Below are 19,100 nucleotides of genomic sequence, written 5' to 3'. Positions count from 1 at the left end.
CCTTCCTTCCTTCCTTCCTTCCTTCCTTCCTTCCTTCCTTCCTTCCTAGTATTTTGATAGTATTTTGACAAGGAATCTGGATATATTCTCCCAAACTCCTGTCCCTGCCACTTTTCTGCTCTCGGCACGTTGGCCCCTGTCCCTACCTCTGCTCTGAAATGATTCTTACACATTCATCCTCTAGTTCACTCATTCAGGTTTGGTCAGAAAAGTCAAAAAACTTTTAGGTATTCAAGTAGGCAAGGATTAATATAGGGACTTTAAAGCTCACCTGGTAGTTGGAAGAACCAGGGGCCTGAGGTTCAGGGAAACTGCTGTCCAAGTGCGTAGATTCAGGAAGTGCCATGGTCACAGGGAGCCACCACCCACGGCTTTAGCCTCTGTAGACTCAGTGGGTAGTTCTCAGGAGGGCATCTGGATGACACCAGCCAAAGATAAGTGTCATGTGCCGATGCTCACACACTTGGCCATAGCTTCAGTTGGAGAATATTGGCATCTCCTGTCTTTGCCTTGCTGGTCTATCCGGGATCTAATCCAAAGACCTGCTGGTAAAGGATTCTTTAACATGTAGTTTTCAGGCTTCTGGACCCTGCCATGGAAGGGGTAGCTTAGGTGATGCTGAGTGTCAACAGGTGCCGTCCCAACGCATATCCTTAATCAGCAGATTTTCCATCATTACATTGCTTGGTATTACTGTGAACTTTTGCAGCCCCTGCCACCCTCCTTTCCTCAAATGTTCCTCCTGAGCTCCAACTCCCTCTCTGATCATCCCTTGGTATCCTGGTGGTACTAGGTAGTGGTTAATAGCACCAAGCTAGTTACCAGGACTCTGTCCATCTCTTCATTCTCTGTCCTGTTGGCCTCCAAGTCTTGCAGATTTGCTTTCTGAAATAGCTTTAACATGCCTTTTCTATAATCTTTCTCTTTATTGCCTTGGATCACCCTCTGAAAAAATTTTTAAAATCTAGATAACTTCAATAATATTAAAACTCTCCAGCTTCCTTTTGTGCTCCCTCCCTCCATGCAGTCCCACCTCTGGGCATCCCCATATACTGAATTCCTTGTGGTTGCCTGAATGTGTCATGTTCTCTTTTGCCCTAGGGTCTTTGTACATACAATGTCCTCATCCTGGAAGGACCTTCCTGTTATCTGGGCTAGCTCTTATCCTTTAGGTCTCAACATATATGAGAAGCCTCCTTGTACCCCTTAAACCTAGTCTAGTTGATCCCTCAGTGGGCTTCTTCCTCTTGGAGCCTTTATCACATCGAATATGGTTGCCTATTTCTCTGTCTCCTTCCCTAGACTGTAATGTCCTCAAAGGAAGGAGATGCATCTTATAAATTTTATATTCCCAGCCAAACACAGTGGCTGGCACATAGTAAGGTGAATAATAGATCGTCTTTAATTTGTGCAACGGCTGTATTTTGAGCACTGGCCATGTGCTCAGTGTTGTTTTAAGAACAAAGCATGTCACCATTCTGTGGGAGGTGGGTGGTGATGGTAACTCTGAGGAGGGGTCATAGGACCTGCAGCATGAATGACAAGGAATAGGGGGCAAACATCCGAGGATCTGGGAGAACATCCTTGGCCAAGAGTACAGGAAAGGTACAGACAGAGATGGGTCTGTGATGGTTTGGGGCCAGAAGAATGGCTAGAAGTCTGGGGCCAGGGCAGGACAGGGCCTCTGAGGGTGCAAGGCCAAATCATGAAGAGCCTGTGAGTCATGGTCATGAGTGATGGGAAGTCATCAGAGGGTTTCAACAGAGGAGGGATGCCATCAGAATTATTCTTAAAAGGTCCTTCTGGCAGCCATGTAGAGGGTAGAGCTTGAAGCAGAAGCTGGGGTCCTATAAGGAGGCTGGGGTGTCTAGGGACAGATGGTTGTGGTTTTGACTAAGTTCTACGGGAAGATGATGACAGTGATGGTAAACATGAGGCATACTTTGGAGGGAAAGCCCATTGGACTCGCTGATGGGTTGAGATATTTGTGCAGTCAGTTCGCATTAAATTGAGCAGTTTCCCTGTGTCAATCTTCCCTTATTTCGGGTTTATCCCCTTCTAATTTATTCAACACTGCTCCCAGATTAGTATAAAGATGACTTAACGTGCAGAAGTGATCATGTTGCTCTTCTGCCCAGTCGGACCTCTTTAGTGCCCTACCCCTGTGGTGCAAGGGACACAGGATTCCTTTGCTTAGCTCATTGCCCATGCTCATCTGAACCCTACCTGCCTGCCTTTTGGCACCCTCCTCCCCTTTATCTGCCCCATTCCAGGCCACCTGCAGCTCTGACAGACACATGGGGCTCCTACCTTGGAGTCTTTGTTGTTCCCTCCCCGTCATCTCTCTTGGCCATGTGGCTGACTCACCTCACCCTTTAACCCAGGCTCATGGTCACATCATTTATGAAACCTTCCCCATGGTTTCCCACACCCTGGCAGGGTTATCTGCTCCCTGCTTTGAGTTTTCATTACACTTGACACTCTCTGCCCTTTGTTTTCCCCATGTGTAGAGTTGGGATACTATCTATGCTTTCTTTTATGGGGTGGTTGTAAGGAATAACTGGATTAATTGACTTGAGCACTTAGAGTAGCTCCACGCATGGGAACAGGGGGTGTGGAACCCAACAGCTGTTTGCTGTTGTCACCTGTGTGGTCCTCCTATTATAGCCCACACCACACTGTCTGATGACTTGCTTCTCCTCCCAACTAGATGACAAATATGCCAGTTGTCTTCATGGCCCAAGCCCTGGCATAATTCTTCTGATATGCTTCATCATCATCATCATTATTGCCCTTGGCATCATCATCGGCAATGATAAGAGCTAACATGAATGGACATTTACCGTGTGCCAGGACTTTTGCCCAGAGTGCTCTCATGAAGTTGCTGGAGCCAGGATTCAAAGTCAGGTTGTCTGACTTCAGATCCTGCTCTCTGGACCAAAATATGTTGCCTCCCGACCCCCAGCTGAAGTTGCCTGGTAAACACTTGGATGGATAGATAGCAGGAAAGAATAAAAAGAGAATTAAAATAGCATTTTCATGCATCAGATGTATGTAAAAATCCGTCTTGAGTAGTAAAGTATGAATGGACTTGGAAGTTGTTCTGTGTTTTTCCACTTTGAAGGAGAAAGAGAATTTTCCTCCTCTGGCCGTGGTTGGGGTCCAGGGGCTGGGAGCTGCCTGTCACACTGGCTGGCCTAGTCCATGTCTCAGGTGTCATCCATCAAAGGAGGTTGCTTTGGCAAACAGCTTAATTTCTGTGTTTGTGCCATTCTGAGGACATCAGTCAAACCTTTCAATAAAGGCCCTGGCTTCATTCCATTTTCAGCCTCACTGATCACGGATTTTGCTGCTGAAGCTGGAAAAGACTGGTGGATTCTGAAAACCAGTCCTTAAGGAGCAGGTGCATAGCCTTGTGTTTGTGAACACGAGGTTTGGAGTCCTTTCCTTGGCAGTAGAATTAACGTTCACATAACCTCCATGTAACTGTGAACTTGAGGAGTTGTTCCAAGTTCCCCCACGTGAGCTCCAACCGTGGGAGGCATAGACTCTGTGAGCTGTCCCTGTTACAATCAAGTCATGTTATGCCTGAACATCTTGTCTCTTCCCCTGCCCCGTCATAATAATTTCTTGTACTTGCACAGAATCCTTTAGGAAATGTTTTGTGTCTACATTCTCATCAAATTCACACCCTGAAGTAGAGAGCAAAGATGGTATTATTTTGGTGCCTTAGATAAGAAAACTGAGGCTCAGAGAAGGTAAGATTTTCTCAGATCAAGCAACCAGTGAGTAGGATGATCTGGATTCAAACCCTTGTCCTTGGGCTCTGAGACCTGTTCTCATTCTGCTGGACCAAAATCTTCCTGCAGGTCAGGACTAAGTCATTTATTGCTTGGTGTCCCACTCAGTTCTTGGTACCATTCTGATTACTTAATGGGTTATTATCAAATACTTACTAAACTAAGTTGAACAGATGTGAACTACAACTCGGAATAGAAACTCTGTAGGACAGATTTTCTTACTGGCCCCAACACCTTGTTAACTTGGCTGCACCTTATCTTATGGTAGAAGTTCCCGTCTTCCTTAGCTAGCTGGATGGTACCTTCAATGCTCTGCCATTGTGGGTTCCAGTCCACACCTCTCAGTAAGTCCTGGAAAAGATGTAATTAAGGGCTGGAGCAGAATTTTATTCACCACTGTCAGAGCCTTCAGTGATAGGTGATTTCCTTACTTAGTGGAAAACAAATGTCTATCCTCAAACCGACATAGTCCCATTCATCCTGGACTGTCCCCTCAGGAAGTTAATGACAGTTCCAGTTCCATTGCCCACAAGGGAAATAGTCCAGTTATCCCCCAGCTGAAGAGTCCTGAGGGGACTTTTCAAGGTTTATGGTTAAGTACACTTGTTTCTGGTAATCAATGAAGCCATTCCCAAGAAGGCAACATAAGCGGAAGGCCATGCCATAAACTGCTGGATCATTTGGGAAAATTACTCGTCTTCTCTTCCTAACTCCTCCCAGCTGCTGTGGCCCTTGGGCAGCCCCTGGAGCAAAGTTTGGCTGTTTCTATCTGCAGTAGCTTTGCACACGTTGCACTTGGGCAAATGCAGCCTTAGCTGTAGAATGAGGTGGCTTTGGTTTGGAAATTGGCCATTCATGTTGATAGCAGGCATTGATTTAATCAGCCTCAAACTGATAACAGATATCTCTTGTGGAAACAAAGATAGTTTGTTATGGATTGTGATCCTGTCTTCTGATGTAAGCTCTAGGCTTATTTTGTCTTGTAAAAGTCTGGTGTGGGTTTTTGTAATCTGAAGGAGCCGGGAAGAGGGGGGAGCCGAGGAAGGAAGAGAGCCCCAGGTACATGTTGAATGTGTTTGCTCTTTTGTTCCGTTACCTGCTTTCTCTGGAAACTTTATAGATTAGCTTTTATAATCCACTTTGAAATGTTTGCCCGTTTTGAAAGCAGAAGCAATCTTTGCAGCTTTCAGGCAGAAGGTCATTTTATACAAAATGTTCATTCGTGTGCAACAAAGCTTATTTCTTCTACAGAAACAAAGAAATAATGAAGTCTCCTTAAAAGCTGTTTTTCTCTAAAACGATCATCTTGATAGTTGCTGATTTATATGTGTCATTTCTATTGGAATTGAAAAGTGAAAACATTTATATCAATAAGGATTACTGAATATTAGGAAGCTCTTAGATATGACTCTGTGGATTTCAGCATTCCACGGTGGGACGGAAAAGAGTTCTTGTTTAATTGTGTCCATCTTTCCAGGTTATTGACTTTTGCCCTGGCTTATTGCCCACTGGTCTTTGGTTGCCGTGTCCTTCTGTGTAGGTCTCTGAGATCTGGTTGTTTCTAGAACATTTTCTTGCCTCCAGAAGTTCGTTTGTTCTCGTGGGCTGGAACACTGGCTCAGCACCTTTCCTTGTTCTGGAAGAGCCTCCTGTTCTCCTTTAGAGCACAGCTTTGATGTCACTTCCTTCTGGGAAGCTTCCTAGCCTACTGGCAGCATTCTTTGTCACTGCCCCTTTATGATGAAATCACTGTTTTCCTTGTGTGTGGCCCTCACCCTTCTGTAAAGCACATCATGTTGGTTCATGGCTCCCTTGGTGGTACAAGCCCCACACTTTGGGAAATAGTGATCGGACTATTCCAGCTACAAAAGCAGCAAAGATGAATCTATGCTGTTACAGGGTAGTAAAAACTCCATCTTGAGAACAAAAGAGAAGGGATTTCCATGCAGAAGGAAGGAAAATGTAAATTTGAACATCATCCTCTTCTCCCCCTCCCCCAACTTAATGGTTCTTAAACTGTTGGTTTCTGACCCTTTATACAAGAAAGGAGTGTCTGAAATTAGCCCTGGGAACAAATCAATCTCATTTTGTCCAGATTCCCAGAGACATCTTTTCATATGCTGACAGCATTTTGAATGAGGATAGAGATTTTTCATTTTATTTCTAGGATCAATTGAGTTTGAAATCTGTGATGCGGAGAGGACCAAGGTCCCCTCTGTCCTCACTGCTGTAGACGGTCAACATGTTGAGTTCAAGCCCTGCCACATAATATGGTGCTAGGGTAGCATTAACCCCAGGCACACACTGATGCGCAGAAGGTGTAACTCTTCCTCCATCGAACTGCAGCCCTTAAAGCAAAAGCTGCTCAATCTAGTGTAAGGAAAAGGTGAACCATGCCACACTAGGTATGGTTGTAACCGCAGTTACCATTCTTGATCGATCTATTTGGTTGTTCTTCTACACTGAGTTTAGTGCTTGTTGGATTTGAAGGAAGACTCACGTGATCTCTAACTCTGATATTCTTGACAATTCAATCATTAGCTCCAAGTGAACCATTGGTGCAACCCAAAGCCATGTTAATGGTTATAGATTTTCCTTAGAATTGGCTCAGTTGAGCTTAACCCTTTTTTTTTTTTTAAAGATTTTTTATTTATTTAAGAGAGAGAGAGTGAGAGAGAGCATGAGAGGAGAGAGAGTCAGAGGGAGAAGCAGACTCCCCGCTGAGCAGGGAGCCCGATGCGGGACTCGATCCTGGACTCCGGGATCATGACCTGAGCCAAAGGCAGTAGCTTAACCAACTGAGCCACCCAGGCGCCCTGAGCTTAACCCTTTTTTTGAGAAAGAATTATGTATTCATTCCAGAAAAAAAAATGGCAATAAAAATGCTGGTCTGATTATTAAATGTGTTGTTGCAAAACGTTGAATGAAAACCACAAAATGTATTAAGTGCTTTGAAATCTTTGTTAAATTCCAATATCCCATTATAACAGCATTTACAAGCCAAAGCTTTTTAGTTTTAACATGAGAAATAAAAATAACGTTTTCTTTGCTACTCCATATGGTTTTTATATTTCTGTTTTGCTTTAAGGATTTTCGTCTGTAATTGCTCCCTCCCCCGCCTTTCCCCTTTCTTATTAAAAAACTTTTTTTTCATTGGTACATAATTTGTTCATTCTGATAGAATCAGTAGGAGTCTAGTAGTAGGTTACTTTATTGTATATCACATTTTCTGTTACCCTTCCCCTTCCCCCCCCGTTCTTTCTTCCTTTTCTCCCGTTAAGCCAAGATAATCAGGAATAAAAAAAAATAATAATATAAAATAAAATACAAGTAGAACAAACAAAATCGTTTTCTTTTTCTGATCCAATTTATATTGTGACTTGGTGTCCTATTTTCCCTCCTCCTGAACCATGACGGAAAGCTTGACCTCTGTGATGTCTTTAGCTGTAGTCTTGATTTAAGTGTTTTGGGGGAGGAGACAGGAGACTGCATCCTGTAGCATCGCACTGATTATACGTGGGGTCATTGTAACAAAAATAAGATGTGATTTTAAATGAAATGCTTTAATATCCCACTATTCCCCTTGGCAGTTTTGCCGTCACGATGGCTATAAATAGTGTCCATGGTCCATGGCTTCTAGCATTTCTTATTTATAAAGATAGCTTTTGTTTGTATTTGTTTCACTAAAAGGGAAGAGTTATTTAGAAATAAGAGTTATTTAGAAATATAAAAAGTCGCTGAAACATGAATTGCAACTTTCCAGCTCATAGATGCTTTGTTCCAAGGCCAGGATGTATATTCCAGTACACTGTTATCATTTTTGTTGAGTGACGGATTGCTTTGGCATCAGAGTGGGGAGGATCTGTGGACGGCACTGCTGTTTCCTTGCCTCAGAGCTCAGTTTTGAATGCTAGTCTTCAAAGCCATTTTTATTTCCAGTGTTCAGTTTTAATTAAAAACCACATTCACAATTCTATAATCCCATCTGCAGATCCAAAAGGGGAATTCATACAAGAGAAAATTAACTTATTATTATGAAAAGCACACTGCCTTTCCAATAGGTATAATAGAGTAACAGTTTCCCTCGGGCTCAGTGGTTCCTTATATAATAACTAAAATATTAGCAAATTTTAATTGATTTTCCTTACCTGCAAGTGGTAATCAAACTTATTTTTAAAACATACTTAATTTGATTTAGATGATAAGGGTATTTGCTCAGGAAAGAGACATGAGAGGCTGCTCTTTTCTACAGGCAAGTGTCAGAGATGGAAGTTGAGTGGTCTTGACTTTTAAATGGTGATTCAATTTATTTTTGTTTTATTAACAGTAGGAACTTCTGTCTTCAGGACTCTGTTTTAGGTAAATTTATGGCACACGATATCCTTCTTAAGTAACATTTCTTTTAACTCGTGTATCTTTATAAGAGTATTTCAGACGAAATATCAACTATCCTTTGTTCTTTACAAAAGGTGCACAGTTCTTGTGCTGTTTGTCATTACCATTGTGCACAAGAGATGTGCTTGTTCTCGGGGATTTCCCCCTGAATTTTCCCGTAAGATGTAGGCCTATCTTCCAGTAGCACCAGAGGGCAGATTGGGATAGCCCCGAGGTCCACTGCATCAAGTGTGAATCCTTTCAAAGAGCCCTGTTCCTACTTGCTTTACATGACATAACTATTACGTGTCACTGCCTGTGGACCATATTTTTTTGAATCTTATTTCTTAAGGCTTTGTAGTGAGCTTGATGGGAAAATATCTTCATGGAAACAAGAAATATATGAATTAAATTAAGTTAAAAAAAAGCATGTGGCAAATTTAACTTGAGAATGAACATAAAAGCTGGCTAGCTGGCTAGCAGGGTACTCACTGCTCCACACAGAGAACAGGGCCCTGGCTGATCTTAGTAGTTAGTACAAAGGTATTGAATTGTTTCCAATATATTACCTTCTTGTGCCCCATTGTTACAGGATTTGTGTCCCCTTGGTGCCCGGGTTCTTGGTCACACCGCTTTGAAGAATGAAGAGGTAGACCAGACAAAGAGTGGTGGGCAGCAAAGTGAAGTTTATTGAGCAAGACTACAAAGCTCCCAGAGAGGGAGGGGGACCTGAGTAGGTTGCCCTCAGCATTTCTAAGTTTAGGGTTTTTTATGAACTCTTTTGCGGAACTTTCTTAAGCAATCAAGGTGTGCTGAGTTCAGTCAATCAGGGCTTTGGTCACATATCTGTCTACCTATTAGGTTAAAGTCCACATGCTGATGGTCTTTTTTTGCTGACATCTCGGGGCTTAGGTCTCAACTGCCTTTTGCCTGTGATATTGACAAATGCTTTTGTAGTTCATTTTCTTATTGTAGGACGTTTTGCAGAAGTCATTTCTGCAAAGGCTGCAAAGCAGAATGTCTGTGCAGTCCTGTCTAAGCTGCAAAACAAGATGTCAGTGCTGTTTTATTTTAGCTGTCCTGACTCCATATTTTCTTGTTGGGGACCCTGGCCCTGACTACCTAACTGTCCAACTAACTCCTAACACCATGACATGTATTACAGTAGTTGAAATACATTTCATGTTATGTTACATATGAATGTCATATGGTATGTATGATATGCATATACAAATATTCGCACAAAGGCAAATGTATTTTTCTAGATACATGAAATACATTTCGTGCTGTGTTATTTCATGATAATTTCAGCTACCTATTATTTCCATCTTGTTCTCTTATTTGTTGGTGTTATACTGCTTTATTGTTTTCCTCATTTCCAGTTGTTCACTTCTTTCAATATTATCTTTGTCATCATGAAGTTTTATTTTGTTCTTATCTTTTGATCATTTGTACATGTCATCCACATTTCTTCTCTGGGTTCTCAGAGTACTTAGACACGATGAAACAACTTCTGTGTGTTTAGGTAAATACATAATCAAAATGCATGACTTTTTTTGATAATGTAAGTGTCCAGACGTGTATAATATTTATAACCAATTTATAAACCTCGGTATGTAACTGATTTCATGATACATACATAAAAATTCTAAATCTGTTACAAAGATTAAGAGAATAAGCTCTGACAAATACATAGATTCCTTGTATCACTGTCTGTCACTCATCTGTCAAAGTCCACCTGGATGCATTTGCTGATTGGGTCATGTGATCCCAGGAGGCTGACGAACTTAATTGTTTAGGATGATTCTAGGAAGACCGTGACCCAATGAAAGCTTGGGGCCAACGGATCCAATCTACATAGAGTGTCTCTCCTTGTTTTTCTTTTTCTCTGTTTCTCATCCTCTCCATTTTATGCTTCTAGAAAGCATTTAATGTCTTATAATGAAAATACTTATGTACACAGATTCTAAAAAGACAAAGTTGAAAAACCTTGGAGGGCTGGTGGATATCATTAATCAAGGCTGCAGGGATGAGTTCAGCTCTAGGATAAGTGCTGTTTTTTTGCCACTGGTTCTCAAACTTTAGTGGCTTCCGAATTCCCTGGAGGGCTTGTTAAAGCAGATTGCTGGGCCCACCCCCAGGGCTTCTGAATCTGTAAAATGGGATGGGGCATGAGAACATGCATTTTTGACATGTTCACAGGTGAAACTGATGCTGCTGGAGGGGGACATCCCTTGAAGAAGCACTACTCTAGCGTCACTGTTTCAGGGTTTTCAGATGAAAAAACAGGCCCGAGAGGGGCAGAGGCTTGCCTGAGATGTAGTGGGTTGCATCTAGGCTAGAATTAGAACTGGGTCTTCTGGCTCTGACCCTATAGTGTTCTCCTGGGGGCTGTTCTTTGATTGACCAGAGAAGGGGAAATCTCTTCCTGACCATTCGAAGGAAGTGTGGGAAGCCAGATTTGCCACCCTCCTGGAGTCCTGTCTATGGGTCTCTGGCTGGCCTATCTCTTTTTTTGTATGTTCTATGGAGAGAGACGGCTTAGTGGTCTATATTGGTGCCTAATGTTACCCACGTATATACCAACATCTTCATTTCCATATCCAATTTAATAATTATTCATGGAACATTTGTCTGTTGATTCATAATCATTTAGAAATTAATACCCATGTCATCATGTTTCAAACGTGGCCTATGAAACTCAGGTCTGTATTATGTCAATTAAAAACAAGTTAAAGACGGCCTGGGCTACAAGAGTAACCAGGAGAAAAATAGAAATGGCTGAATTTTTACCTGGATCTGAAGGTTTTGCTTTTAGTTTGATGAAATTTCAGTGAACTGTTATCTCACTAAATGAGTTTTGTGCAGTATTCTCTAGCCTATGTTTTCATCTTAATATTGGCAAATTCAAAATAAAGTAAAAATGATTTCGATAGGTGACTAATTGCCTTTAAATGGAATTTTATGAAACTGCTTTCATAAGACTATGGATTGGTTGAATTTAGTTGGCTAAGAAGAGTAACAAGAGTTGTGTATTTATGGGTCCTGCTTATTGATTTAATTTCAGTGATTTTCTTATTGGGATGCAGATTGTCAAAATGGCATTGAGGTACCATAAATTCAAATAACTGTCACCTGATAATTACATACTAGAACTGGATGCGGAAAGAATTGCTTTGAATGATTGAGGGAGTTAAAATAAATAGCATTTCTCAAACCAAAGGGGAAGAAAGTTAGCCCACTTAGTGTTGGGCCCAATTTAATAAATCTTGACCCAAGAGCCTTCTATACCTAAGGGATACACTCGTCTAGGTTGGTTTTGGCATCCACATTGGGCCTCAAGGGCCAGTGTCTTTGAATTGTTACAAATTGCTATGAAAATGGATGCAGAACTTGTGTGCATATATACACACATAACAGTAACTATTTGCTAGAAAAACTGTGATGGAATGATGGAGGCCAAAACCAGAGTTGGACACTGATGTTGTTCTTTTCAGTTTCATGGGAGCAAAGCCTCCAGGTCACAATGCACATGCCATGATGTAATCTGTCATCTTGGGGCCAGGGAGAAACACCAGTCTTTTCGCCTTGTTGGAACGGGGTCTGGGCCACATTTTGGATCCTTCATGTTGCCTTCTCTCTTTTCAGCGTCTTGTGGAGGCTGCAGAAGAAGCACATCTGAAACATGAATTTGATGCAGACCTGCAGGTAATCGATTCTAGTCGGAGTTAAGTTTTTCGTGTGTTGGCTGCCAAACGAGAAACACTAAGTGTGCCAGAGACACCTGCTTTCAGGGGATGGGACAGGAGGGCTCTCAGGAGGATGGTACAGAGTTGGAATAAATGTGCCTATTTCTTGACGGGGCAGGGTGGCGATCCCCAACCATTTTCTACCACAGCAGTTATAGTGAGCCATGACACACACTCACGCACATGCACAGAACAGATTTTGATGAACTCCTCCCCAGTTCTGGAGGATGTAACCTCAGTCAACTAACAATGATCACCAGAACTCCTAATGGCATATTGATAAGATAGACAACAGAATATGTGTAAATACCACTTACCTGGCTGGATTTTAGATGACTGAAAGCAAACTTGTGATGGATGTAGTCTTGCATTGACTGTTAATTGTATCTAAAAATTAAATCACTCACTGACATGGGATTTGAACATCTACTTAATAAACTTCTTGCTGTATATCTTATATCCAACTATGGAATACCTGTGTTTGGCCGAGAAGGATTTTGATGTTGCCATGTATATAGAAAACATATTAAAAGGTAACAAGTGAATTGAATGATACCTGGAGGTTCCTTTGGGTCCCTCTTCCTCTCGAAGGAAATTTTATCTGTATTGTCATTTGGAGTTCTGTGGTGTTTCCTCACTGCTAGGTAAACAGAAGGCCTGAATCTTAATCCTTAAGTCTGTGCTTTGCTAGAATGTATCTCTTCTAGTGGCATGTGGTCACAATTAGGAAGTAGTGTTTATTTTGCTGTGTTTCATTTATTGGAAACAATAAAGGCAGACATGGATATGCAAGCACAAAAAAGGTGGTGATATGAAAATAGGCTTTGGTGTCTTCGTTCCATGGATGAACTTCTTCTCATCCCTCCCCATCTATATTTTTTTCCTTGTGGGTAAAAGAACGCACACTCAAATGGGGTAATTGAAGAAAGTTTAATAAAAGGAGTATTTACAAAGGTATGGTTAGAGAAACCAACAAGTGATGGTGTTACCCCCAGGGCAAGCCACACTTCTGGCCTGAGAAGCGAGAGGAACGAGTGGTTTCTAGAACCCAGGCAGAGTAGCTATATGGAAAGGGTATTTGATAGAGATGTGCAGCCAATCATGGTGAGCTAGAAGGATGGAATTTAGGGGGATAACATCCTGATAACAGTGTCTAGCCTTCTGATATCTTGCTGGGACCCACCATTGGCTGAAGCCAATTACTGGTGTGGTTGATGTAGTTCAGTCTTCTGAAATTGAGCTAGGTGCAAAAGGATGAATAATGGGTCTGGAGAGGAAAGAGAAACTGTCAAACCCACCATTTGGTGGTCATTTTCAGAAATGACACCAACATATGAAGCAAATAGAGCCAGGACTGTAGCCAAGCACAAGAGGTTCCGGGGGCAGGAGAAGTGCCGGGGACTATTGGTAACATCAGGAGTGGGGGGGAAGCCAGCCCAGCTCTTTGAGCAAAGCTGCAAGAGAAGAAGCAGAGGAGTTAGCTGAAGATAGCAAGAAGCACATTGCTTCCTCCACCCACACCTACATGGTGGCTGTAGGAAGGTCCGGGGCTGTTTACTGGTCACATTTATCTTCAGTGTGCCTCCTCTTCAGAGGGTTTGGAATTCCTAGAGTGGGCCAGAGGGATTGAATGGAAGCATCAGGAAGCAACTTTGTAACTGTGAGGGTTGTAGGGACCTCTTGAATGTGTTGCCAAGAGAAACCATCTCCTTCTCCTGAGGAATATTCTGGTTGTAAATTACCAAAACTCAACTCAACTCAAATGAGATTATAATGCTGAATAAAATAAGAATCCATGGGTCCACTCTAATAAGATACAAATAAATAGACACAGATGATAGATAAATACATACATAGATAAGAAGGGAAAGTTCAGGTGGCTCAGTTGGTTACGTGTCCGACTCTTGATCTCAGCTCAGGTCTTGATCTCAGAGTTGTGAGTTCAAGCCCCACATTGGGCTCCAAGCTGGGCATGGAGCCTACTTAAAAAAAAAAAAATGACAAAGAAAAGGGAAAGCTCTTATAGTAGGATGCCAACTAATAAATATAGGAGAGATGGTGGAGACAGAAGGTTATAGTAATAATTCAGGCAAGACTCTTCAATGGATACTAAAACTAGTAGGAAAGAGTTTGATGAAGAACAGGACATTGATAGTTTCAAAGTATCTGCCCACAAATTTCTTATTAATTACAAAGGGGAATATAGCAACTTTACCATGGGAAAACCTGGCAGATACCACCTTAAACAGGTAATCAAAGCTAGTATCACCGGTGATGAGACAAAGTGATGTCAAGTGCCTCCAGATGTGTGTTGGGCTTTAGGACAGCATCCCTATGTAGAATTCTTGCCCAGAATGTGTAACCTGAATCTAATCGTAATAAAACATCAGACAAATCTGGATTGAGGAATATTCTACACAAGTAACTGGCTGGACTCCTCTTCAAACCTTCCAAGGTCAAGAAAGACAAAGAAACATTGAGGACCTGCTCTAGACTAAAGGACACAAAAGATCCATGATGATGAAATGCAATGGATCCAGAACCAGAAGCAAAGATTTGAAAATGGACTCTGCATTAGATAATAATGATGTATCAATGTTGAATTTCCTGGTTTCCTTGTATTGTACTTATGGAAGAGAATGTCTTTGTTCTTGGATTTTTCTGTACCAAACATTTGCATCCACTGGTCCAACAGGAAGAAATCAGTGTATAGGAGAGTGAAAAAGATGATTGGAAAATCTGGTGGTGGTTATAGCTTATATAGTCAATTTTATTCTGAGATCAGTTGTCTATAAAACATGAGTGGGCAAGGGAGGGAATGATTTAATGACTTGAGGGGATTATTTATCCTTCAGCAGAGGACAAATGTGCTGTGGTTTAGTTCAACTAACCTAGAGCCACTCCTTTTTTGTCCCTCGGAAGCTAGTGCTACGTTCAAGAATGCTCTGATTTCCTATTATTGAAGCTTTACAGTGGAATTCTGGTGTAGCACAGCTGATTCCCTTGTCAGATGTGGTGCTGTAGACATAAATGCACCATTAGCATCTCCCTCCAAAAGAGAGAGAGACAGAGAGAGACTGAGAAAATGAGTCTTTGGATTGTTACAGTTTTTGTTCTCTTAGGAACAAAGAAGGGGAGCCCAGTTTTTCTTCCTCCAGTGATCTCTTTTATATAAATGCAAGAGAAATATCAGGGGCTGTAGTTGTGGTCTGAACTAGAGTAGAGGTTGAAATAATCTGTCAGTATTACAGAGTGTCATTTATTACCTGGACCTCAGACCTTGGTGAAATCTTCTCTGGGTCAGAGTAAACCGTGTGTGCTTTTGTGAGAACCTGTAAAAGAGAAGCCTTCGAGAAAATAGATGTGCATGGAAGAATGCGTGTCTCCTTCGATGAAGGTTTTGAAGCTGCGAAGCTTCAATGCTATTAAGTGCAAGTCTTAACAGCTTGGATGTCAGCCCCATTGCTATCACTGGGATAGCAGGTCTGCGCATGGGCTCTGGGTTTATTGCTACAACAGTCCATTAGAGCTGATCAATTGTTAATCTGGGTTCCACTGACCTCTTGGCAACCCCTGCCGGTGGATTGTTTTTATCAAAAAAATTTCAGACTACCATCTGCTCACAGTGAAATAATGCTGAGGACGTCCCGTGCTATTAGTTCAGAGGGAGCTGGGAGTCTGTTTTCCTACAGAAAAAAATAAAACAAAAAAACCAAAAACAGTGCTTTTGTAAAATTTCCTAAACTCTGTAGCTTCAAGTTTTAGACCCCTGCCCCAGAATAGAAAAGAAACGGCGGATGAGCCTCTTCTTTCCTTTTAGATTGGAGTTTTTGCATCAGTGCTTTGAAAGTGAAGAATTTGCTTCTCATTGGTAGAATCATCAAGAGTTATCAGAAGAAAGTCATGCCTCCTTTATTGTCAGGATTTTATTTCTCATTTAAATTTTGTCTTACATTCTCTTTAGAGGTTGATGTTTTTCTCATGGGCTTATGGCCTTGACGTCAGCAGTCCCTTTGTAAGGTCCTCTAACACGGTATTAGCTTATTCTTAACAAAAACTCTGTTGGGGCAACAGGCAAAATCCAGCCTTGGAAAGGTGTGTGAACATGTGTGCATGTGTGAACAACCCACAATGCAGCATCTTCCATGGAAACCAGAACTGCCTGGTCATCTTTATTGACTGGAAAACTCTATTGTTGACACAGGGGTCAGCTCAGCCCTCTCTCTGGCTTGTCCCTCTCCATAGGTGGCCTGTGGGTTCTAGATGGGTCTTCTCTTGGTTTGTTCTTTACTTTCTGATATCTCTCCATTTGGGCAATTTATAGTTACAATTGAAATGAACAGAGGCCTTGTTAAAATGGCATCTTTGCTTTTTTATTTTGTGCTTTGAATTAATACAGGTTTTTTTTTTTTATGTAAAGCTCATACGAGATTGGTAATTATAATGAAAACAGTTGAAAAAAAACCCTGTGTCTTAATTATAACATGTGATTATTTTAGGGTTGCACCCTCATTCAACCCATCGTGAGGTGAGGATGGAATGGTAGGAGCAGACCTTAGCCCCGATTATCCTATTCATTGATGAATCTCCAGAAAACTAAGTCTACACATGTAGCATAACTTAGAGAGAATGCTTTCCCCCCTCTTACTTACTCTTTCTTTTTGGGTTTTTCCATTGGCAGCGAAGAAGATGAAAAAAAAGTCCTTTTGACAGTTTACTAAAAACCTGCTTATCTTTGAACCGCAAACATATTTTCTTTGAAAGCTGTCTCCAATAAGTGCCAATTGCACAGAACTGGTGCACAGCAGAAAAAAAAAATGTGGTTTTGAATTGTGTATCCTGCAGAAGCCTTTTCCATTGCAAAGTTTTCTATAATAATTTTTCTTTGTTATTTTTTAAGTACTAGGAAAATAAAAAGCCTGGTGACACGCAGAAGGATAACAAAAGTGTGAGTGGGAAGGCACGGGGGAATGGAGTGTCTCGAACGTCCCCTCTGGGTCATCCCCAAGCCACAGACACCTCCCTTGCAAATGCAGTGGCCTCATTGCAATGTTGGGGTGAGGGGTTTGGAGTGGGAAGGATGCAGAGACCGTGATGGGAAATCTCCAAGTGGGACAGCCTGGTGATACACCATCCTCTTGGGAGCAGCTTCCCACCGCTGCCTCCTGGCCAGACCTGTTAGAGTGGGAAGGTCCTTGCTGAGGGAGACCCAGGGAAAGGGAGGGGGTGGCTCAGGAGCTCCCGGGTCCTGCACTGTAGGATGCCTCTATCACCATTCATGGGCAGAAGAAAGCCTTTCCCGGGAAGGATTAGAAAGGGCAGTGGAACAACAAGCCCCAGATCAGGGCTGTCCTTTTCCCTGACAGCTTTTCCCTGCAGGCCGGTGACGCTTTGCCCTGGGGAAACCCGCACGTTGTAGGCGTGAGCAAAGGATGGGTTTAATAGAGGTTCTTTCTGAGCAGAGGAAATCACGATCCTCACGGGCTTTTTCATATAATCCTGTCAAGCCCCAATCCATCCTTGTCCTCTTTGCCTGAATGAGGTGTTGAGCTCCTTGCAGAGGGAGGTGGTGGGGCACGGAAGACCCCATCCCCAGAATTAGAAATGGTGCTTTTCATAGAGGTAGCAAATCAACTTTTTGTGCATAAATGAGAAACATAGGGGTCACATCTACGGGAAAATAAATGAAAAGAGAAGGAAATTTTCACTCTATTAAAATAAGTCCTCCCCCCCTTTCTAATCTAATTTATGAGAACATGCCTATTTTTTTTTTTTCTTTTTATCAATCAGCTTGGCAGGGGGGTGGGTCACAGTCTTCTGCATTTTAAGATGTTACATTTGGATGTTTCTTAGTTAGGTGTCACATGTCATTTATGCACAATACTGATGTGTAAATCGTTTCCGCAGAATCTCTAAGAGTCTTCTGCATTTTAAGATGTTACATTTGGATGTTTCTTAGTTAGGTGTCACATGTCATTTATGCACAATACTGATGTGTAAATTGTTTCCCCAGAATCTCTAAGGGTGCACATTTGAAAAGTGAAGTCATTTCTCAGTTGTCACACACACACACACTCTCTGTGTACACACACTATCGTTTTTGTTCATTTGGCTAGAATGTTATACCTTTTCATAAGGTCAGTGCATGACTGGGCTTTGTGTTAATGAGTTGTCTGGTGGTCACATGTGAGGCACAGGACCCTGACTGTTGGTCATGTGAAAGTGTAAGAAGGGGGTGGCAGGTGGAGCCTCAGCTTGACCCAACACAGAGAGCCTTAGTCTAGAGGTCTGAAAATGTAGGTTCCAGTAGATCTTGTCCACCTGGACCGTTTACGTGCTCCAAGATCTGCTACTGTGGCCTCCATGAAATGACATATTGTAGCATCTAGATGATTTCTAAGACTTCATCCATCTCTCATGTGCTGCAGTCATTCAACAAGTAGTTGTCCGTAACCTCCTCTGTGTCCGGGGCTGTGCTGTGGATATGGCCATAAGCTCAGCTGATGCTGTCCTTGTTCTCACAAAGCACACCATCTAACAGCAGTGATGGATATTAAAGCCATGATGACATAAATAATTATTACATTTTAATCATGATAAACAACATGAAAGAGGAGGACAGGGCATTATCACAATGCACATCTAGCAGACCTCGTGTAATCTGGGAGTTCAAGGGACCTTGGAGCAAAGCCCCCAATAGTGAGTCTTGATTGAGTGGAGATTCTAGAGTTCACCTCCCCCACAGCTAGAAGAAATGTCCCCAGACACAGAGAACCCATAATATCTTTATTTTCCATAAGTGCAAAACTTTTATCTGCTTTCCAGATAATAATTTTTCTCACCTCTGAACTCTAATGGTACTTTATTTTTGCCTCTTTTCTTTCTTTCTTTTTTTTAAAGATTTTATTTATTTATTTGAGAGAGAGAGAATGAGAGACAGAGAGCATGAGAGGGAGGAGGGTCAGAGGGAGAAGCAGACTCCCTGCCGAGCAGGGAGCCCGATGCGGGACTCGATCCCGGGATTCCAGGATCATGACCTGAGCCGAAGGCAGTGGCTTAACCAACTGAGCCACCCAGGCGCCCTTTTTGCCTCTTTTCTGATGCTCACCATTTCCTATCCTGTTAATTTTATTCACATATATCTATTTATTGCTTAATTTAACATTTATCGAGGACT

General features: G+C 42.0%; 1 protein-coding gene across 1 annotated transcript in view; it reads left to right on the top strand.

Annotated features, from left to right (window-relative positions):
- Positions 1-19,100, top strand: part of CACNA2D3 (calcium voltage-gated channel auxiliary subunit alpha2delta 3) — an 856,401-nt gene that overhangs the window by 227,445 nt on the left and 609,856 nt on the right. The window contains exon 4 of the mRNA XM_034997896.1: positions 11,823-11,882. Within this exon, the coding sequence (XP_034853787.1) occupies positions 11,823-11,882 (60 nt within the window). The remainder of the gene's footprint in view (positions 1-11,822; positions 11,883-19,100) is intronic.

Source organism: Mirounga leonina, unplaced genomic scaffold (assembly GCF_011800145.1).
Source record: "Mirounga leonina isolate KUSES-001 unplaced genomic scaffold, KU_Mleo_1.0 Mir_94, whole genome shotgun sequence".
Classification (NCBI taxonomy): domain Eukaryota; kingdom Metazoa; phylum Chordata; class Mammalia; order Carnivora; family Phocidae; genus Mirounga; species Mirounga leonina.
The sequence above is the reverse complement of the archived record's forward strand: the minus strand, read 5'-3'. Positions and strand labels throughout refer to the sequence as shown.